At 41.9% G+C, this 23809-nt stretch overlaps 1 protein-coding gene across 1 annotated transcript in view; it reads left to right on the forward strand.

The window, feature by feature from the left end:
- Positions 1–23809, forward strand: part of CAPN5 (calpain 5) — a 159942-nt gene that overhangs the window by 132736 nt on the left and 3397 nt on the right. The window contains exons 5-13 of the mRNA XM_069070908.1: positions 2330–2522; positions 3287–3480; positions 6588–6665; positions 7771–7966; positions 10667–10789; positions 15500–15696; positions 18588–18706; positions 20919–21055; positions 23277–23809. The exon at positions 23277–23809 is cut by the window's right edge and continues 3397 nt beyond it. Coding sequence (XP_068927009.1) covers positions 2330–2522; positions 3287–3480; positions 6588–6665; positions 7771–7966; positions 10667–10789; positions 15500–15696; positions 18588–18706; positions 20919–21055; positions 23277–23459 — 1420 coding nt within the window. The 3' untranslated portion in view covers positions 23460–23809. The remainder of the gene's footprint in view (positions 1–2329; positions 2523–3286; positions 3481–6587; positions 6666–7770; positions 7967–10666; positions 10790–15499; positions 15697–18587; positions 18707–20918; positions 21056–23276) is intronic.

The raw sequence follows: 23809 nt of genomic DNA on the forward strand, positions 1-23809 counted from the left end.
GGGCCCTTAGAACAGAGAATGTCAGGGCTGGGAGGGCCCTTAGAACACAGAATGTCAGGGCTGGGAGGGCCCTTAGAACAGAGAATGTCAGAGCTGGTAGGGTCCTTAGAGCACAGAAGGTCCCAGCTTGATGGACTTTAGAACTCATCTAGTTCAATTTCTTCATTTTACTTCTGAGAAAATGAAGAGTCAGAGGTAAAGAAATGTGTGTAGGCTTAGACCCTGAATAAGGAGCAGAGTTCAAACCCAAATCTAGTCTTTACCCTCAGAATCCAGTGCTCTTCATTACATTACATTCTGCTCCCTCTGTTGAAGTGGCCACACGGCCTGAGTTGTGGGGGAGGAAAATGAGAATTGGCCTTCTCTTTCCTCCTTCTCCTCCCATTAGACAATGGTCTTGGATGTTTCCAACACCTGATTAGCTCCTGGGACAATGATCCCATAACATATTTGACCCAGGGGAGCAGATAATAGGTCGGACTTTAGAAATACCTAGATGAAGCGGGTATATCTCTGCTGTCTAGGAGGGGAGAGTGCTGGTATCAGCTCTGGGCATGCAGACCCTCAGTCCTTCTGCCTTCTCATCTGTCCTTGCATGTGGCCTTTGCAATGGATGTCCAAGATCTTCTAGGAATTACTCTGAGAATTCCTTCTCTCTGAGATCTGCTCACTGAGGAGGATTAATTCCTTCCAATGTCCCCTTTTCTTCTTCTGAAACATCTTGTAAGGAAAACTCTGGGAGATCAGGCACCTCATTGGTGCAGTGTATAAAGTGTTGAAATTAGAATAAAAAAAGATCTGAGTACAAATCCTGCCTTAGAAGTATATTAGCTAGTAACCCTAGGCAAGTCACTTAACCTATCTCAGTTTCTCAGGGGCTCCCAATACTGGTACCAGACTTAGTCCAGACCTCTGGTATGCTTTAGCTTTACTGTAGCTCAGATTTCCCATTCCCAAGTGATCCCTCAGCCTCAAACCCTGTGAGAGCAGGTAATAGAGATGTACACCAGCACACTTGGCTCAGAGACTTTTCCAAGATGAATATCCCTAGTGTTTTCAGCTTACTGATAGTTGACCTAGACTGCCCTCCCCATTTTGGACATCTTTCTCTAGGCATGCCCCAGTTTGTTCATTTTTTTCCTTCCTTCCTTCATTCCTTCCTTCCTTTTCTTTGTCTTTCTTCTTTTCTACTTCTTTCTTTTTCTCTAATTTTCTTCTTCTTTCCTTTCTCCTTCCCTCCTTTCTTCCCTTCTTTCCTCCTTCCCTTCCTCCTTCCCTCTCTCCATCATTCCCTTCCTACATTCCTCTCTCCCTTCTTTCTCCTTTCTTCCTTTTCTCTCTTTCTCTCTTTCTGTCTTCTCTTTATCTTCCTTTTTTTCTCTAATTTTCTTTTACTTTCTTTTTTTCCTTCTTTCTTTGTGTTCTTTTGTGTTAAAACAAAACAAAACAAACAAATCCAAAACTTCTTGAGGCACATCAATAACTCATCTATAACTTTTGAGTCCTGAAGGGTTACCCTGGAGAGGTTAAATGACTTGCCTGGGGTCACATATCCAGTGTGTATCAGAGCCTATATTTGGTCCCATATGCTCCTGACTCCAAGGTCAGCCCTCTCTCCACTGTGCCATACTATCTCTTGATTTTGTCAAAATTCTTCCTAAAATGAGACTCCCAGAACTTAATCCGGCAGCACAGATGGAGTTTGATCATCTGATCTGGGCATATGCCAATAGACAGAGGGGGCATGCTCCTGAATCTAGGACTCTTCTGGGCTTGATGACCTCTTGAGAGTGTTTTCTGGGTTTTCAATATGGGAAAAAAATGAAAATGCAGATCTCACAGCTCAGGGGCTACCAGAACATGATCCAGGCCCCTGAGGAAATAACATGCCAAAGGCAGGGTGCTCTGAGCATAGAGGCAGGGAGCAGGCCTGGTCGGGTGAACAGAGCCCTGGATTCTAAGTCTGAGAACTCTTTGTGTCCTCTGGCAGGTCCTTCCCTCCTCTCTAAAATGTAGCTGATGATACCTGCCCTTTCTATTTCTCAAAGCTGTGAGGTCCAGTAAAAGCGGGTTTGTAGACCTAGGGGGGAATTAAGATGATAATAATAGCAGCTTACCGTTCTATAGGATTTAGATGATTACAAAGCACTTTACGTCTGTGATTTCAGTGGATTCTCATGACAAACCTGTGAGGGAGAGAGGCTGGGATTATTATCCCCATTTACAAATGAGGACAGTAAGACATCATAAAACTTAGGGTCCATACTTTATATACCTTGGAGGAAATGACCATTGCTCTTTCTCTCTTTACCTGCTGCCTTCCCATTAGGCTGATAGGATGTTATGAGGCTTTAGATGGGGGCAACACCGCGGATGCCCTGGTGGATTTCACGGGGGGCATCACAGAGCCCATTGACCTGACAATTGAGGATTATGCCAATGACGAGACGTTGCGGAACCAGCTATTTGAGCGAGTGCTGAAGGTTCACTCTCGTGGGGGGCTCATCAGTGCATCGATTAAGGTGAGAGGACTCTGAACCTACTGCCAGCCCCTTGGAGGCCTGAGTCAGAGTGGCCACTAGGCATAGCCTCCCGCATAGTTTTCATGGGGAATTAATATGAATGTTGGGAACTTGACATGTGACCCAGGGAGGCCAAAGCCCACATTCCACTACCTGGATTTCTGAGCCATTCGAGGGGTGTGTGTGGGCGGGGGAGGGAGTAGACACAGGATGTTGAGAGGGTACTAAAGAGAACTGAATTTGATGTCACAGGTCCTGGGTTTAAGTCTTAGCTCTCTCATTTACTAGCTGTATGTACCTGGGGGGAAAAAAAAACTCTTCCTCTCTTTGTTCCTCAGTGTCCTCATCTGTAAAATGAGGATAATGCCAGCAATATCTGTTTCATAAAGCTTGTATGAGATAATGAAAAGCCTTTGAAAGCCTTAAAGAGCTATCCATGTATCAATCATTATTTTTTGCTCAAGACAGTACCAAGGGATATTATAGGATTTAGAGCTAGAAGTAAATAGCAGTCATCTATTCCAACCCCCTCATTTTACAGATGGGTAAACTGAGAGAGAATATGACTTGATATGAATAAATAAATAAATAAATAAATATACATATCCAGTCCCTAGCAAGTAACAGAACTTAGATTTAGTTCCTCGTAACAACTCCAAATTCAGTGTTTTCCCCCACCCCTTCATCTTTGGTGGTGGAGGAGAGAGAGTAGGTCACTCTCCTGATGATTTCCCCCTCTCCCCGATGTTTCCCATGTCACTTAGGCGATGACAGAATCTGACATGGAGACCCGCCTGGATTGTGGATTGGTGAAGGGTCACGCCTACGCCATCACGGATGTGAGAAAGATCCGTCTGGGCCATGGCTTGATGGCCTACTTCAAGTCGGAGAAGCTAGATATGATCCGGTTGCGAAATCCCTGGGGAGAGAAGGAGTGGAATGGTCCCTGGAGTGACACGTGAGTCCTTGACATTGAATGGTGCTTGCAAGGGCAGTGATTAATCTTAGAAATGGAAGAACAGAAAGAAGAGGGGAAGGAAAGAGAGTTTGTTTCTTTGTACTGAGGTCAGGCACTGGGAAGGAGATGTTTTTGCCAGGAGAAAGAAATTGGGAGATTTGTCCATATACTTTTATGTCATGTATAGCATAGATTTAGGTTGGGGCCAGTTTGACCATGATCATAAGTTGGTGCTAATTACGCTAAAAGTTAAAGGACAGACCAGAACCAGCCCCTTGCTCCTAAACCTAGAATTGAGTCCTAACCCAAGGATAAGCCTTGACCTTAGAATGAGCAGTGACCCTGACTGATCTCAAGAGCTTTGACCTTCACCCAAACCTGAGCCCCTTCTACAAAACAGCTAGGTTTTAAAAGTTTTAAACTTTTTTTAAAAGGGCTGTTGTAAGATGCTTGTCATTTAGTAAAGTGCAAATGTTTATGTTATACTATAACTATAAGGGGAAAAATCTATTTTAATGAGATTATTATTTTTTAAGTAATAGACATTTATAATAGGTAAATTTCCCTTCTGCCTTGATCCTTTTTTGGAAATTAGTTATTCGTGTAAGAGATGTACCAATGCCAATTTGATCTCAGGCTTTGAGGTGTTCAGGTAGATGGATGTCATTGTCCTGTCTCCTTGTTGAAGATGGCACTATATTCATTAAATACTCGGGAAATATTTGCTGATTGAATGAATGAATAAATGATAGTAATAAATAGGGTCCAAAGATTTACATTGCACTTTCTCACAATATCCCTGTGAGGTGCAAAAGAGCAAGTATTATCCCAATTTTACCGATGAGGTTCAGAGACCAACTTCACATGGCTATTAAGTTGTGGCGCTTAGACCTGAGACTAGGCAGCCTTCTTACTTTAGATACAACTGTTCTTCCCACTACATCTGCTTGGACAACTAAATGAACAAGCTACATGATGTCCAATGACATAACAAGTCTATACTTAGGGACCCACAGACCAGGGAGGGAGAGACTTCAGCTCTCAGAACAGGAAACATTCAGAACTTTCCAACACTGGGAACACTGAGAGAGAAAATAATTAGCCTCGTGTTTTCTTTGGCTTGTATGGAACAAATGATTACTCATCTTACCTCAGGAGACAGGTGGTATCATGCAAGACTGATTTGTACCAGAAACTCTTCTTACTACTACCATGATACCCTGCCTGGGATATTGGCATTTTCTCTTCTTGTTATAAGAAGCTCTGCACAAGGAGTTTCTGGGAAATATTTCTAGCTACCTCTTGGGGGGAGGATTTACACACAGCAGACTTTTAAATTTAATCTACATTGTCAATATTTTCTCCATCACTTTTTAAAGTCTGGACAATAATTAAAAAAACAAAACAACAATAAATCAAACCTGAATTTGTAGTGTTGGCCAGTTTTCTGAGATGTAAATATTACACTGAAAATCTAACAATCTCAGCAACTCTCAAACAAGTTCAGGTTGGCTCTAGCACACTGCAGACTGTAAAACATTGTGGGTAGGGTACCTCAAAGTCAAGATTACCTAGATTCAGGTCCTGCCTCTGACACATATTCACTGAGCAATCTTGGGCAAGTCACCACTTCTTAATACTCTAGGATTATTCTCAACATGTTTAAAACTGAACTCCTCTACCCCCCCCCCACTCCCAAACCTTCCCATCTTCCTATCTTCCCTACTACTATTGAGGATACCACCATCTTTTCCCCCCCACCCCGCCTCACCCAGGCTCAGAACCTAGGTGTCATCCTCAACTCTTCCTCTTCTCTCTCTCTGTCTCTCTCTCTCTCTGTCTCTCTCTCTCTCTGTCTCTCTGTCTCTCTCTCTCTCTGTCTCTCTCTCTCTCTGTCTCTCTCTCTCTCTGTCTCTCTCTCTCTCTCTCTCTCTCTCTCACACACACACACACACACACACACACACACACCTTCCCCTATCCAACTATAGCCAAGTCCTCTCTAGTCCTCTAACACTGTCACTGCTCCCATGCAGGCTTTTATCACCTTGCACCTGGATTATTGCAACAGCCTGCTGGTTGGTCTCTTTGCCTCTTCTCTCCACATTTCAGCCCATCCTCCACACAGCTGTCAAAATGACTTTCCTAAAGCATAGGTCTGAACATGTCACCCTGACACCCCCCCTCCCCCGCAAACCTCACTCAGTGACCTCCAGTAACTCCCAGTTCCTTCCAGGATCAAGCATGAAATCTTTCATAACCTGGCTTCTTCTTATCTTTCCAACCTTCTCTTCACCCCCTCCACATACTCTGTGATTGAGTGACACTGACCTCCTTATTTTTCTTCTAACACAGTACTCCATCTCCCAGCTGCAGACATTTTCACTGGCTGTCCCGTATGCCTGGAATGCTCTCCCTCCTTATCTCTAATTCCAGGCTTCCCTGTCTTTAAGTGCCAGCAAAAATCCCACCTTCTATAGGCAGCCTTTCTTGATCCCCCTTACTGCCAGTGTTTTCCTACTGAGGGTATCTCCAATTTATCTTAGATATCTCTTGTCTGTACATGGTTATTTAAATGTTGTCTCCTCCATTAGACTGTGAATTTCTTGAGAGCAGGGATTTTTTTTTTGCCTTTCTTTGTAGCCTGTACACTTAGCACAATGCCTGGCACATAATAAGTGCCTAATAAATGCTTATTGACTTTAACAGATGCTTGTTGACTTGTTTGTCAGTTGAAGAGTAGACACTCTTCTTCATTGGTAGAAGGATTTCCTCCCTGGGAGCTCTCTTTATCAATAAATCCAGTTTAAAAAACAAAAACAAAGAACTCATCATCTTTTGTCTTATTTTGTTCATTCATGCATTCATGATCTATAAGTACCTGCAGTATGTAGAGCCTGTGCTTAGAGCTAGAACAGATCCAAATTGAGGTAGGGCATCAACTTCCCCCCAACAGAGCTGAGAGTCTAGCAAAGGGACAGGATACACACAAGTAAGTGTAATACACAACCATATCTGATCAGGTAATTTGAGGGGCATGAAATCTAGTGTTTCCTTCTCTAACCAATTCTGTCCACCCACACCCTGATTTCCTTCATATCCCACAGTTCAGAGGAATGGCAGAAAGTAAGCAAAAGCGAGAGGGAGAAACTGGGCGTGACTGTGAAGGATGATGGAGAATTCTGGTGAGTCTCACACACAGGGAGACATGGAGGGCTGTCTGGGGGAAACTTTGATGCAGAGAGCTGAGTACAGGGAGAGATTCATTTAAGGCCAAGAGATTCATTAAAGTCAAGATTTCCACGGCACTGGAAATAGTATGCAGTTGGGGAGTCAGGAAGGACTTAGATTATGGTCCTGGCTCTTCCATAAGTTTATTGTGTGACCTTTAAGTCCCTTCCCTTTATTGGGTTTTTCTACCAAGGCATTCAGCAAATGTATTTCAAGTGCTCAATAAATGTGAGAGCTCCCTTAAGAGGATAGTTATCCTTTCTACTCATAAAACTTTTCTTGGATGCTTCCACATCTATTAAGTTACAATCACAATAGCTTTCCCATTTCCAAAGCATTTTGAAATTTATATGAAGCACTTTACATCTATTACCTTTCTTTGTATCCCTAGCACTGCTTGCACAGTGCCTGTCTGGTGAAGGGTAAACCCAGTAAGTGCTTGTTCATGGATAGGTTGATCCCCTGAGGAAGGCACTTATCCTCACTTGAGCAAGAAGGGATAAAAATGAAACATCTCCTGACTTCAGTGAGACTAGAAATATGTCTACATAAATAGATAGAAAATGTATATAAAGAAAATACAAGGTCATTGGGTGGCGGGAGTGGTGAAGGAGACCATAGCCACCTGAAGAGATGGGAAGATGCTTCTTGTAGGAGATAGCCCTTCAGTTGAGTTTTGAAGGAGGATCTGGAGCTTCCAAGAGATGATAGGAAGAAGTATATTTCAGGAGGGCATGGGACACAGCCTGGCCAATGACTGAGTCTTTTTTTCTCAGTTTTTTCTCTCCTTATTTTGTAAGGATAGTAAGTCAAAAAACAGATCCAGTAAAGGAAGGTGATTTATCCTGAGTTCCACTCTGATAACCCTAGGATTTCCAGAACTGGGATCCACATGAATCTCAGACTGGAGTCCCTTCTCCCATATCCCATCAAATCCCAGGTTTTAGTGCCATCGGAATGTGAAGAGTCTTTCCAGATTGGGGTGGGGGGAGTGGGAAGTCCCATCTCCCTCTCTGGCCTGCTGGCTGGTGCATCCCTCACCATAACACCTTCACCCAGGATGACATTTGAAGACCTCTGCCGCTATTTCACGGACCTCATCAAGTGTCTCATCATCAACACATCCTACCTAAGCATCCACAAGACCTGGGAGGAGGCAAAGATTAAAGGGGAGTGGAAGTATCATGAGAATCCTCTGAAGAACCGCACTGGGGGCTGTATCAACCACAAGGAGACCTTCTTCCAGAACCCCCAGGTGAGCTAAGAGGGAGGAGCCACACACATACCCTGCCTCTGTGTCCTCCCTCTTCCCTTTCCAGGATCTCTTCTCTTAACTGCCTGTCCCAAACGTATGGGGTGTCCTGAAAGTCTTAGTGCAGTTCCAAGCCAAGATTGTGGGGACACCTTGTATAGACAAGCCATGCCATCTGTACCCTTGAGGGAGGGGATGGGAAGGGTGAGAACAAGCAATGCTGATGAAGAATTAAGAGATCTGAGTTCAAATTCCAGCTTTGACACAGAATTGTGTTATAACCCTGGGCAAGCTGCCTTATATCTCTGTGCCTTTGTGAAACATAGGAAGGAAACATTATGAAGTGCACAGAGCTCAGAATATATGAGGCACAGGCCTTGGCATTAGTGTTTATTGACTGTGTGACCTTCTTGCCCTGGGCCTCAGTTTCCTCATCTCTAAAATGGAGATTCTAGCAGTTAGCACTACCTATCGAACAGGATTCTAGGGAGGAAAATACTCAGCACACAAAGGGCCCTGTCATTTTCCTTTAGGACTTGAGGAATCTAATTTCATGAGTCCAGATCCTCTACCAGCAATACCCTTTTATAATTTCATAGATTGTTATTGGCTATAGTTACCATAGCCAATGCATTTGTCCTTCTGCAGATCAACCTGATGATATACTGCTTTAAACTAAGGTGAGCTGACTCTTGGACAGTAGCCACCATCATATTCATCCTCAAAACCTTGCCAGCCTTGTAGGATTTGACAGATAGATCCACTGCCCGGCTCAGCAGTGAGGGCTGAATCAGATTGAAATGTAAATGGGACATGTCCAACAAAGTAAATAAAATGATAACAGCATAGGTATTTTAATTTTTATTTTCCTAGGTCCATTTGCAGCTACAGAGACTGTTCTATTTGAGTTTGACACTCTTACTTTAAGTCACCAGGGTCACCTCCCTTCCCTGCTGGGGTATAAGGAGACAAAGCCAGGGGAGGGCACTCATTATTGTCTATAAAATGAGGTCTGTAAAATACTGGGTATTATCATGATTATAATTTAACACCTACAGTTCAATCTTTACCACACAAGCCTTGTACAGGAAAGCATTTGGCCCACTTCCCCCACAACTTTGACTTCCCCAACCCGAACACAGTCAAACCTTTCTCTATGCTGTTACCTACCATGTTGCAACTCTCATATCCTGTGTTGTCTCCCTCCCTCTCCTCTCCACCTCTCTTTATCTCTCTATCTCTCTCTCCTTCCCTCCCTCCCTCTCTTTTCTCTCTCTCAGTCTCTCCTCTTTCTATCTCCTTCTGTCTCTGTTTCTCTTTCCCTCACTCATTCTCTCCTTTCCTCCTTCCTGCTCTCTGTTTCTTTGTCTTAGTTTCTCCTCTCTCTTTCTCTGTGTCCTGTGTCTCTCCCTCTCTCTTTTTCTTTCTCTGTATCTCTCTCTGTATTCTCTCTCTGCATCTCTCGCTCCTTCCTTTCCTCTCTCTATTTCTCTGTCTTCATCTCTTTCCCTCACTCCCTCTCTCTTTCTCTCCTTCCCTTTCTCTCTATCTCAGTATATCCTCATTCTCTATCTCCTGTCTTTCTCTCTCTCTCTCTCTTTGTCTTTCTCTGTATCTTTCTCAGCATTCTCTCTCTGCCTTTCTCTCCTCCCCTCCCTCTCTCTGTTTCTCTCAGTCTCTCCTCTATTTCTTTCTTTCTCTGTCTCTGTTTCTCTCTCCATCTCTCTCTTTCCCTCCTTCCCTTTCTCTCTCCTGTCTCTCTCCCTCTCTCTTTTTCTCTCTCTGCATCTCTCTCTGTGCCACTCTCTCTCTGCATCTCTTTCTCTCTATCTCTCCCTCTTTCCCTCCCTAACCCCTCCCCATGTCCAGGGCTATATCTCCTTCATGGAATCATAAACTATCAGATCTAAAAGTGACTCCAGAGAACAAGTAGTCCAACCTACACTTAAGCAGGAATCCTTCCTACCGGATGTCTGCCAAATGGTCCTCTGCCTTCTCCTTGAGATGGAAACTCATCTGTGAAATAAAGAGATTGAACTTGGTGTCTCTAAGGTCCTTTGAACTACTATGTCAGGAACATTTCTCAGTTTACCCTTATAACTGTCTGACTGTGGACAGACCACTTGATGTCCTTCAGCCTCAACTTCCTCATCTATAAAATGGATGTAATCATACACTCATACACAAGGTTGTGAGGACCAAATAAAACTATCAGTCATTGTCAGTGTCATCATCATCATCCTTGTTTCAGTGTGACTCTACACAGGTGCTCTGGCCAACTTTCTGAGAGCACGAGGTTCAGACAAGGTGACGACTGGTATTAGATGGGTTTCCTGATCTGGGTTTTTGCTACATTAATGAAATCACAGGGCTGGTCCTGAGCTGTTATTATTAATGTTGTTATTACCTGTTCCCTCCCCCTACTTTTTGTCTTTCTAAACATACCATCTTAGGTTCCCAGATAACATGATTTTGAGCCAGATATAGTGGAAAGAGGCTTGGATTTAGAGTTTAAGGGCCCGGGTTTGAATCCTGACTCTGTTACTTAGTGCCTTGGGCAAGTCACTTCCACTCTTTGGGCCTCATTTGTTAAATGAGATGGAGCTGAACTATACAGTCTCTGTGGCATATGCCAGCTCTTCAGTGCTCTGGTCCTTCTTTCATGAACCTGAAGCCCTGTCTTCCTTTTTCCCTTGTCCCTAGTATGTGTTCAATGTGAAGAAACCAGGGGATGAGGTGCTTATCTGTCTGCAGCAGAAGACAAGGCGGACCACCCGCAGGCAGGGCAAAGCTGAGAACCTTGCCATCGGCTTTGACATCTACAAGGTAAGCAGGGCCCCAGAGGCAGGTCCTGGTCCCCTAGTGGGGAGGCTCCCCTTTTACTTATAGAGGATTCTCAGAGATCATGAATGACTCCCTTCTCTGTCCCTGGGGAAGGTGAGGATGGTGGCAAGGGGCAGTCTGAAGTTCAGGCTGTTGAATTGTGCTTAAATCCCACAGAATAGAACACTTGGCTCATGCCTGGCTTTTGGGTCCACACCCTGGCTTATTTCTGGGCTTTCATTAAGCTGGGTTGAACAGTAAGAACACTAGATTCAGTTCCCTAGCCCCTCATTAGAATAGCTCCACTCCTCATTATAATATTCATTCTCATTAATTGTTAACCAGTCAGAGTTGATTACCATCTGTCAGGAACATCCATTCTTCCAAGGGCGTCTAAGTCTCAGTAGGCTGCCATGATCCATCTTTAGTTCATGAGAGACAGCCAAATGACCAATCCTTTTATTAAATATTTGCTAGCCATAATTAATAAAATGATTAATTGCCCAGAAACTAAGTCTCTTGAACTTTTTTTTCTTTTTTCTCTTCTTTTTTTTTTTGGAGGGGGGAAGGTAGGGCAGTTGGGGTTAAATGACTTGCCCAAGGTCACATGGCTAGTTTATGTGTTAAGTGTCTGGGGCTGCATTTGAACTCAGGTCCTCCTGACTCCAGTGCTGGTGCTCTATTCACTGCACCACCTAGCCACCCCTCTTGAACTTTTTATATATCATACAATCTTTCTTAGCTGTGCAGCCTAACCCATAGTGTCTTCACTTGTAAAAGGAGAATAATACAAAGTTGTACCCAAAGTCTTAGGGTGGTTTTCATTCCAAACCACACTATGACTATTGGTACAGCCTGTGTTATCTGTACCATCCTCTCCCGGCATTGTTGTGAGGACCAGTGAGATAATAATGCACATAGAGCACTTAGCTAACCTTACCCATATTATCATGTCAGTGCTAATTTTTTCTATTGTTGCTGTTGTGTCCTCCTCACCTGCCCACTCCCCCCAAATTTGCAGCTCTTTCAAGTTTCTCTATATTGATGGTGACAAAAGCATCCTCGTCACTCAGAACCTCAGCCATCTGATGGCACAAGCGTCTGATAGGCTAGACATCTGGGATCGTTTTCCCTTTCTTGTGTCATGGCCTCCTTTGGCAGTCAGTCTGGTGAAATCCCTAGACCCCTTCTCAGAAACATGTTTTAAATGCATAATGTACAAAATCAGGAGGTGCAGGGGGTAGAGCATCAGGCCTGGAGTCAGGAAGACTTGAGTTCAAATCTGGCTTTAGACACTTACTGTCACCTAACTTTCTGTCTGCCTCAGTTTCCTCGTCTGTAAAATGGCGATCATAATAATAGCACCTATTTCCTAGGGTTGTTGTGAGGACCATATAAGATAATAATTGTAAAGCATTTAGCACAGCATTTGGTAGATTTGGTTATCATTTATATAACAGCATAGTGTCTAATACCTTATGGGTGCTTAATAACTTCTAATACATAATAATAATAATAACTGGCATTTATATAATACTATAGCACTTAGCACAGTGTCTGGTACCTTGTAGGTGCTTTATAAATTTGAATAATAATAACAATAACAACTAACATTTATGTAGCACTTACTCTGTGCCAGGGGCTGTGCTAAATGCTGGGAAGTCAAAGTTCCCCCCTCCAAAAAAAACCAATACAATTATCCAAATAATTTTAAAAACCCAAAGTTCATAGACCCCAGGTTAAGAACCCCTGACCTAATAGACCAATATCTTACATCATATACCAAGATAAGGTCAAAATGGGTACATGATTTAGAAATAAAGGGTGATACTATAAGCAAATTAGGAGAGCAAGCACTAATTTACCTGTCAGATCTCTGGAGAAGGGAAGAATTTATGACTAAACAAGACCAACATTTATGAAATGCAAAATGGATAATTTTGATCACTTTAAATTGAAATGTTTTTGCACAAAATCAATGCAACCAAGATTAGATGGGAAGCAGAAAGCTGATAAATAATTTTTATATCCAGTGTCTTTGATTGAGGCCTCATTTCTAAAATATACAGAGAACTGAGTCAAATCTATAAAAATACAAGTCACCCCCCAGTTGGTAAATGGCCAAAGGAGATGAATAGTTTTTAGATGAAGAAATTAAAGCTACCTATAATCATATGAAAAAATGCTTTAAATCACTGTTGATTAAAGAAATGCAAATTAAAACAACTCTGAGATACCACAACGTACCAATCAGGTAGGCTAATGTGATAAAACAGGAAAAATGATAAATGTTGGAGAAGATGTGGGAAAATTGGAACACTAATGCATTGTTGGTAGAATTATGAAACGATCCAACCATTCTGGAGAACAATTTGGAACTGTGCCCAAAGGATCAAACTGTCTATATCCCAAAGAGATTATAAAAAATGGAAAAGGACCCACGTGTACAAAAATATTTATAGCAGCTCTTTTTATGGTGACTAAGAATTAAAAATTGAGGGAATGCCCATCAGTTGGGGAATATCTGAACAAGTTGTGGTATATGAACATAATGGAATCCTATTGTTCCATCAGAAATGACAAACAGGCAGACTTCAGAAAAACCTGGAGAGACTTACATGAACTGGGGGAGGGGGGGTGGGGATGATAGAAGGAAGGGCAAATAGGAGGAGGGGTTAATCAGAAGCAAATACTTTTGAGGAGGGACAGGGTCAAAGGAGAGAATAGAGTAAATGGGGGGATAGGATGGAGGGAAATATAGTTAGTCTTTCACAACATGACTTATGGAAGTGTTTTGCATAATTATACATGTATAACCTATATCAAATTGCTTGCCTTCTCAGTGAGCGTGGGTAAGGAGGGAGGAAGGGAGAGAATCTAGAACTCAGAGTTTTAAAAACAAATGTTTAAAATTATTTTTACATGCAGCTGGGAAATAAGATATACAGGCAATGGAGTATAGAAATCTGTCTTGCCCTACAGGAAAATAGACGGGAAGGGGATAAGAGAAGGGGGGGGTGGTAGTAGAAGGGAGGGCAGTTTGGGGGAAGGGGTAATCAGAATACACATTGGGGTTGGGGAGGAGAGAGATGAGGAGAAAATTTGGAACTCACAATCTTATGGAAGTGAATGTTGAGAACCAAAAATAAATTAATAGGAATGAAGATAATAAAAAATTATATTTTGTATAACTAAAAAAAAGACATGAACATGATGCTGAGTGAAGTGAGCAAAACTAGGTGAACACTGTACACGGTAACAGCAACATTGTGCAGTGAATGACTTTTTTTTTAGACTTAGCTTTTCTGAGCAAGGCAGTGATCTAAGACAATTCCGAGAGACTCATGATGGAAAATGCCATCCACATTGGAGAAAGAGCTACAGCGTCTGAAGGCAGATGGAAGCATACTATTTTCTCTTTCTTCTGTTGTTTTTTGTTTTCCCCTTTTGTTCTGATTCTTCTTTCCCAACATGCCTAATATGGAAATATGTTTAATATGATCATACATGTATAGTCTGTATCAGATTGCATACCATCTTGGGAAGGGGGAGAAATTTAATAATAAACTCAAAGTAATATAAAAGTGAATATTGAAAACTAAAAATAAATTATTTAAAAAAAATAGAACCCTGGCCTAGTTAACCTCCATCAGGTCCAGTCTCCTCATCTGTAACATAGCAACCACTGCCCTACCTTTACAGGGTCGTAGGGAAAGCACTTTGCTAAACATAAACAACTTATATAAATGTGGTTTGTTATATTTTTCTCACCTTCAAATATTTCCTCTCCCTTACTCGTAATCTTCAGTCAATTGCCAAACCCTATTGTTTTCCTTGAGTTCATATCTCTTGTACCCATTCCTTCTGATCTGTATCATCCAACCAAGAACACTTGAGTCATGATGTAGATAGAGATGATGTATCAGCACCAAGACCACTCAACTAGGCATCAAGAGACATAGCATAAACTTACTGTGTCAACTTCCACATCCCTGGCCTCCTCTTCCTCATCTGTCAGATGAAGGAATTCTGTTAAATGCCCTCTGAAGCCCCTTCCAGCTTGGATCTTTGGTGGGCTAAATTCCCTTCCAGATCTAATGTTCTGTGTTCTATGTTGTTCTGAGACCCTTTCTGTTTCTGGCATTGCATTCTTTGTCCAAATAACCCTTCCCAGTTCTCAGCCTTGATTTTGTAAGCAGGATTTTGCTGGGGCTAGCTCGTACTGACCAATTGGGAAATTTTAAGGGTAAACATTTATATCTCAAAAATCAGCAAATTACAAATCAGGGCTTGCTTGCTTGTTTTGTTGATTGCCTAAGCTTAAGAAAGTGATGGAGAAAATGTTAATAATTCAGATTAAACTTTTAAATTAAACTTAAAATATGCTTCTTCCCACTCACCACTCACCTTCCCCCAGGGACATGGTCATTAAAATATTTACCAGCATGCCTCTGGTTGTACGGTCCATCCCATATTCTGTATTTTAAGGCCCTTCTCAGTTTGGACATTCTATGTTTTGGATATTGTTCTTAGGTCACTACCAGTTATAAGGTTCTAAGGATACTAAGGTTATCGAGGGATGAAAGGTTCAAATTCTTGCCCCATTGGGCCACCTTAGGGAGGAATGTGGGGGCAGGAGTTGGTGATGTGGGAAGCTCGGGTATGGGGAGACCTGGGAGTGGGAAGGAGTTTCAGACACAGTTATCTCTACAGGTGGAGTCGAACCGAAAGTACCGCATGCATACCGTCCAGGAGAAGGCAGCTGGTTCTATCTATATTAATTCACGCAGTGTCTTTCTGCGGACTGAGCAGAAAGAGGGCCGATATGTCATTATCCCCACCACCTTTGAGCCAGGCCAGACATGTGAATTCCTCCTCAGGATCTTCACAGACGTGCGTGCCTCCTGCCAGTAAGTGCTTGGGGTTGGGAGGAAAGGGGAGTGGGTAAGGGGAGAATCCGAAAGAACAGGGCATCTTTGTTCCCTGCCCAGAAACTCCCAGTTTAATAAAATAGTCTTATCTGTATGACACTTTTAACTTTGTCCAAAGTGCCAATTTGGTAAATAGGACAGGAAAGATAATACTTCCTATTTTATGGAAGAGGAAGCCAAGTCCCAGAGAGAGGAAAGATACTTGCCCTGGCTCACAAAATGAAATAATGGTAGACCTGGGGCTGCAATCCAGGTTTCCATGGATTGAAATAGTTGCTGTCCATATTGTTTTCTTGGTTCTGCTAATGTTGTTCTGCACTAGATCATGGAGATCTTTCTATGCTTTTCTGTATTCATCACACATGTCATTTCTTACAGCACAGTAATATTTATCACATTCAAAGCCCTCTATAATCTGGCCCCCTCCTACTTTTCCATTCTTCTTACACCTTGCTCCCCTACACATATGCTCATATGCAGTGACACTGGCCTCCTGGCTGTTCTACGAACAAAACATTACATCTCTTGGCTGCTGGCATTTTCTCTGGCTGCCCTCTGTGCTTGGAATGCTCTCCCTCCTCCACTTTGACTACTGACTTCCCTGACTTCCTTTAAGTCCCAACCAAAATCCCACTGTCTATAGGAAGTCAACTCCTCTTAACTCTGGTGCTTTCTCTCATTTCATGATTTCCTATTTATCTTGTACATAGCTTGCTTTGTTTGCATGTTGTCTCCCCCATCAGACTGTAAGCTCCTTAAGGGTAGAGACTGCCTTTTGCCTCTTTTTGTATCCTTGGCAATCAGCACAGTGCCTGGCACACAGTAGGCACTTAATAAATGTTTCTTGAACAAACGAATGGATATCCACTTACCGCAGTTTATATAGCTATTCCTCAGTCAATGTACTGCTATTGGTGTCTATAGTGACGGTCTTTGTGTTGATGTTTTCTTTGGGGTTTAAGTAAAGTAATGGAGTCTATAGTTCAAAAGGTATGAACATTTTGGTCACTTTGTTTGCATAATATCAAATTGCTTACCAGAATGATTGTATTATTTCACAACTCCACCAACAGTGTATTAGTATGCCTGTCTTCCTACAACCCCTCCAACATGGACTACTTTTTTGAAAAAATAAGTTTTTGTTGATATCTTTAGTTTCTTACATCTTCATAGTTATTCTGAGTGTCCTTCACTCATTCTCTCTCCTAGAAAGCCATTGCAGATGACAAATAGTATATTTTTGAGAGAAAAAAGTCACAACTGATAGATATATTGAAAAAGTCTGAAAACAAAACATTGACTATTGCAGTGTTCTGTTCATTTTTGCCAGCTTGCAGGATGTGAGGTGAAATCTCACATTTTTAAAAATTTAAACTTCTCCTTATTAGTGATTTGGAGCATTTTTTATGTGGCTGTGAATACTTTGCAATTTTTTTTGAGAACTGTTTATATTATTTGATTGCTTATATCTGTTGAGGAATGACTATTAGTTATATTCAGATATAGAATAACAATAAAATGGTTATTATTATTGATTGTTTCTATATCTTGGATAACAAAGCCATATCAGAGAAAATTGATGGAAAGATTTCCCCCCATTCTATTGCTTTCTTTCTTATTTTAGATTCATTAGTGTTGTCTGTGCAGAAGCTTTTCAGTTTCATATAAGCAAAGTTACCTATTTTATCTTTTGGGGTTGCCTCTTTCTCTAGTTGGTTAAGAATACATTTTCTACCCATACCAGTGAGAAGTATACTGTCTGTTTCTCTTTTAATCTTTTTATAGTCTTCCCTTTAATATTAAGGTTGCATTCCCATTTAGATTGTATTGTGGAAAATGATATAAAGTGTTAGTCTAAGCCTAATTTCTGCCAAATTGATTTCTACTGTAACTGGCAGATTTTATTAAATAAGTTTTTTCCTATGTAATTTCCACTTTATCAAACACTCTGTAGATTGGATAATAGAATTTAGAGTTGGAAGGCACCAGTGAAATTCTCTAGCCTAAATCCCTCATTTTGCAGATGAGGAAACAGACTCAGAGCAGTGAAGCAGACCATCTGAGACATCCCACAGGAAGTAGCAATGGCTTAAGTATAGGTGGTACAGTGGGTCAGAGGCTAAACCTGGCATCAGGAGGCCCTGAATTCAAATCTATCATCAGGCACTTAGTAGCTACATGCTCCTGGGCAAGTCACTTAACCTGTCTGCCTCAGTTTCCTCATCTGTAAAATAAGGAAAATAATAGTACCTACCTTTTAGGTTTGTTTTGAGTCTTGTATGAAATGCTGTTTATAAAGTGCTTTGTAAACCTTAAAGTACTCTGTAAGGGGCGGCCAGGTGGCTCAGCAAGTAAGAGCACTGGCTCCAGTGTTGGGATGACCTGGGGATCAAATCCAGGCTCAGATACTTAGCACCACACACAGAAATAACTGGCCGTGTAACCTTGAGCAAGTTACTTAACCCCGATTGCTTAAAAAAAAAAAAGTACTCTGTAAATGTTAGCCATTATTGTTTCCCAGGATGTCCCAAAAATCTTAGTGCAGTTTTATAAATCTTAAAACTACACTAAGACGTTTGGAGTATTCTTTCTATGTATATATCTGCCAAAGCCAGATTTGATAGAAAGTACCTAGAACACTAGCAGTAGGTAGGTCCAGTAATTCACAGGAGGTGACATAAGAATGGAGCTATCCAATGAAATGTCCTTTGTGGAAGAATTTAAGTTCCCTTAAATTCCCTTTTTACCCCCTGATTCTTGTTCTTGCCTTCCTTCCCTTTGTCCCCCAAACTGATTCCTGTCTCTCTCCTCATCTTCTCTCCTCACCCCCTGTTCCATTTTCTCATTTTCTATCGCTTCTTCTCCCTCAGGGAATTGCACCTGGATCAGCCCCGCCATTGGTGGTGGAATAGAATCTTTGGTTATCCTCAGGTTGTATCCCAGGTCCATATCATCAAAGCTGAGGGGCTGAGAGATTCCCCTTCAGAAGGTAGGTATTCTTTCTCTTTGCCCCACTTCCAGCCTATCTGCTTCTTCCTTGGGGAGTCATGATTTCTCTTCTTCCCACCGAGATCAAATCCTCTAGCTTGGCCCAGGTGAGAATAGTTTGGGCAGGCTGAGTGTTGAAGGTTGAGTCTGGTGAATTGCTTGCATTTAGGATTTCTGAGCTGCCATAGGGTTATAGCCCATCAAATTTCCACACTAGCTCCTGCCCCAATATGGTGAGCCACTGGGATTAGAGTGCCCTGGGCTGCCTAAGGAGGAGCAAACCTCCCAGCATGAACTCTTCAGTCTTGGCAAGATGAAGAAACTCAATATCAAAATTAAAAAAAAAAAGACAGACTAGATAGACACTGGGCATGGTGTCTATGGATAAGTCCCTAAGACCCCATCTTCCCAATCTTCTAGTTTCCCAGAAGGAGACATATGGGAGAAGGATATCAGTGGAAGAATGTATTCATCATACAATAACTGTATAATGTAAACCTTCATTGATGGCCTCCCTTCATATCTGGCTGGCCCCACCAACCTGGAAAGATTTCAAAGATAGGGTCAATGATAAATGATATATCTCTAGCCTAGATAAGTTTAGAGGGCTTCATCACTGGTAGACTGGTCACCAGCAGATGAAGATTTAGGTTATAGCAGCACTCAAAGACAGTCTACTAAGGCAGGGAGGGATTTGTGATCTCAGTCAGGAAAAGATCTCCTCACAAAGGAAATCATGGTGCTTTGGGAACTGGGGAAGCTCTGTGCTGGGGGAAGGGTACAAACATTCCTTAAATGACATTGTCCTTGCCCTCAAGGAATATATAATCTAGAAGGGAGACGAGGTATGTATACAAATAATAATATACAAGTTAGAAGGAGGAATTACAACAGAGAATGAGTCAAGCAAAGGAAGAATCATTTTTAGCTGAGGAAGACCAAAGGAGATTTCATGGAAGAGGCATCTCAGCTGGACCTTGAAGGAAGAGAAGGATATCAAAAGGTGGAGATAGAAGAAGGTGTATATGACGCAGCTGGGCAATACAGTGGATGCCCAAAGTGCTAGACCTGGAGTCAGGAACACCTGAGCTAGATGTAGCCTTAGACCCTCACTAGCAGTGGAGCAGGACCCTGGGCAAGTCACTTAACTTCTGTCTGCCTCAGTCTGTTCATCTATAAAGTAGAGATAATAGTAACATCCACTTCCCAAGGTTGCAAGGATCCAATGAGTTTATATTTGTAAAGTACTTAAAGTGCTATGAGCGTGTGAACTGTTATTATTGTGGTTCTAGGCATGGGAGAAGGCCCACAAAAATTTACATAGGTGGTGTGAAACAAGGAAATGTCTAGCCTTGGTTTGACTAGAATACAAAAGAGAGATGGAGGATGATGGCGGTGGGCAAGGTGATGAGTTTAGACTTGTTTGTGGGGAAGATTAACCTGGGGGTGTATGTTTAACCTGGGGCAGAATAGATTGGATCCTTCTTAGAAGACCTTTGAAACCCTTCTCATTTTCCCCATGACCAAAGGAGAAAATATGAGTCAGGGGGACCTTTTAAAAAGTGATTACACTTATCAAGGCAGAGGTGCTTTACCGAGGTAAAGAGGTGAAGAGAAGGGATGGATATGAAACATATAGAGGTGGGATTGACAAGGTCTTGGAAGGGATCAGAGGGTCATAGGTTCTTAGGATCGTGGTTTTAGAGCTGGAAGGGACCTTGGAGGCCATCGAGTCCAACCCCCTAGTTTTACAGATGAGAAATTAGGCCCAGAGAGGCTCAGTGTTTTGTCCAGGGTTGCACTATCTAACAAATGTCTTACTAGGCAGAAATTCAAATCTTGGAGTTAAATCTGACTCTGTATCCAGTTTTCTATCCACAATACCACAATGCCTGAATAAGAGAGGAAGAGTTCAAAATGAGTTTCCAAACCTGGGTGACCTGGTGATAAAGGTTCCATCAACAGAATCAGAGGTCAGTTTGGGACATGGTGGCCTTTGGACGCCCATGGAATGGTCAGGGAGCTGACATTTTTTAGGAAGCAGTTGGAAATGACAGGTCTAGACCTCGGGGGGGATGCTGGGACTGGGTTTGTCTCTTCAATGTCCCAGGTTCTTTTCTCAGGGTGCCCTTGTTCACTGAATATATAGTATGCTTTCTGCCCTACCTCTTTTCTCTCCAAGTTCTCTCCATGCTCCATTTCTTTTCCCACAGGGACTAACTCCTATGTGATCATCAAATGTGAAGGAGAGACAGTCCGATCAGATGTGCACAAGCATAATGGTACCCCAGAGTATGATGTGAAAGGCATCTTCTATCGTAAGAAACCGGAGCAGCCCATCATAGTCCAGGTGAGTGTCTGGTCCATTGGGTCACAGGGACTGTGACTGCTACAGGGATCTAATCCCTAGGTATTACCTTCCAAGAGAAGCCTGATGAGTTAGAGAGAACACTGAGAATAGAGTCAAGAGCCCTGGTTCTGTTCCTAACTCACATTTTGTATATAGGATGTCCAAAGGTCTTATTGCATGTCTGAAGGTTTTACAGCTTCTAACCTGTGCTAAGACTTTTGCCATGTCTTATATTACATTCCTCATAAGAAATCCATGAATAGCTACTGTGAATAGTATTATCCCATTTTTAAATGAGAAAACAGGTTTGAAATGACATAGACTTGGCCATTGTTAAAAAAGCTAGCATTTGAACTTATGTTCTCTAACTCCACACTGCAGTATTCATTCATTTGCATATACCATACTGTGATCTTGTACAAAGTCACTTTATTTGACTACACTTCGGTTTCCCATTTGACCACAGAATGTCAGAATTGGAAAGGACTGCAGTGGTCCTCTAGTTCCAACCCCTACTTAAATACAAATCCTATCTAAGACATTCTTCCACTAAAAGGGAAAACCCACCTCCCAAAGCAGCTGTTTCCACTTTGGATGACTAAATTATTTGGGAATTTTTCCTGATATCAAGCCTAAATTTGCCTTATGCAACTTTCACCCATCCATTACTACTAGTTCAGCCCCCTAGGACCGTGCAGGAAAACAAGATCTAACCTAATTTAAACAGGGTAACCCTTGAAATATTTGGTTCAAATTCTAGGAGATACATATATAATTCTGCTATATGGTGAATTTGTCCTTGAGAAATAAAAAATATCTCATTGTGTGTGTAAAAATATTTGCTTCAAAAGTCCTTTTTTGAATGTAAATTTTATCACATTGTTTCTGGTAAAAGATGCATTTAATATTGCTTGGGAGGTTTTTAAGCCCTAATACATGCTTAGGTTTTATGATTGTACCATGTACACTAGAGAAATAAGTATACTCCTTTCTATTCTCATTCAGTATTCTCCATAGATCTATCATTTCTAGCTTTTCTAAAACTCTATTGAGGTACTCCATTTCTATTTTATTTTTTGGGTAGGTTTATTGAGGTCTGAGAGGAGTCGTTTGAGGGTCCCCACTATTATAGTTTTACTATTTCCTCTTGTAACTCAGTTTACTTTTCCTTTAAGAATGTAGATGTTATTCCATTTGATGCATATATATGTTCAGTATTGATATTCATTGTTTAAGGTACCCTTTTTTTTTTGAAGGGCAGTTAGGGTTAAGTGACTTGCCCAAGGTCACATGGCTAGTAAGTGTTAAGTGTCTGAGGCCGGATTTGAACTCAGGTCCTCCTGACTGGAGGGCCGGAGCTCTATTCACTGTGCCACCTAGCTGCCCCTTTTAAGGTACCTTTTAACAAAATGCAATTTCTTTTTATATCCTTTTACAGATAAGAAAGGGATGATTTTATCTCCTGTTTTTGCTGTTCCTTTGTTTTTGATTGATTGGTAGATCGACCTTTTTTGCTTCCTCTGAAAAATAAGTTTCTGCTCTAGCCCCTTGTTTTAACTATGTATTTAAATTCCTTACACTGTGCAGAAATCTTTGAAAGTCTCAGTTGCCCCCACTTGACACCTCTCAGATGCTACCTCCGTCACAGCTCTTTTCCTAATTCTCCAAGTTATTAGTATTCTCCCTTCTTGAAATTTCTTGGTATTATTTTGTATTTTCAGTACGTGTGTATGTGTGTGTGTGTGATATTGCCCAGAAGAACACAAGATCTTTGAAGATAGGAACTGTGTTCATATTATCTCTGTGTCACTGACACAGCAAATATTATAGGTACTTAATAGTTTATAGAATTTGCTTTAATTGAACTAAACTTAGTCATGATATTATTATCAACATATAGCTAGCATTTATAAAGAGATTTCAGGTTTGCACAGTGCTTTACTATGTGCTTTCATTTGAGCCTTACAACAGCTCTGGGGGAAAGATACTTTTATTATTCCTATTTTACAGATGAGGAAACTGAGGCAGTCAGTGGTTAAATGACTTACCTGGGGTCTCACAGCTCTGAGAGTGTCTGAGGCTGGATTTGAACTCAGGTCTTCCTAATTCTGAGTCTGGCACTCTCTCCCCTGTGCCCAGATGGCTGCCCTCTGGAGCCACACAGAACAAATAGGCTACCTCCAACCCATAACATCTCACTATGTTTGTGTTCTTCTCCTAGATTTGGAACCATAAATTCTTTTTGGATCAGTTCCTGGGGCAGGTGGCTCTGAAGGGGGATCCAGATGACCTCCAGACATCACATGCCCTGCATCTACAAGATAGGGGCAATGCAAATTCCAACGACCTTCCTGGCACCATCTCCCTCCAGGTCTATAGCAGCGGCAACCTTACACACATCTAGTTCTTCCCCTCAGCCCTGGAGAACCCATGGTCTGTGGGGGGCATGGCTGGACCTGCTCCCATGTAGCTCCAGCTTTCTCTTGGAGCCCTTTACACACACAATGAGCTTTCTTTATTTCCCAAGGACAAATTCACCATATAGAAGAATTATGCATGTATCTCCTGGAATGCAGTGTCTAATGGTGCCAGAGGCTTTCTGGGACCTTCGGTACCTCTTAACCAGTGGAGGGGTAGAAGACACAGAGCACTTCAGGACAGGGCACCTTCAGAGTCACTTGTTTACATGCCAGTGGCCCTGTGAATTTGCTCTTACCCCTAACCAATTCCCTATTAGCCAGTTCCCCTTCACTC

The sequence above is a fragment of the Petaurus breviceps genome, unplaced genomic scaffold (assembly GCF_028583685.1).
Source record: "Petaurus breviceps papuanus isolate PSGF00001 unplaced genomic scaffold, PetGlider_PUasm1.0 90823, whole genome shotgun sequence".
Taxonomy (NCBI): domain Eukaryota; kingdom Metazoa; phylum Chordata; class Mammalia; order Diprotodontia; family Petauridae; genus Petaurus; species Petaurus breviceps.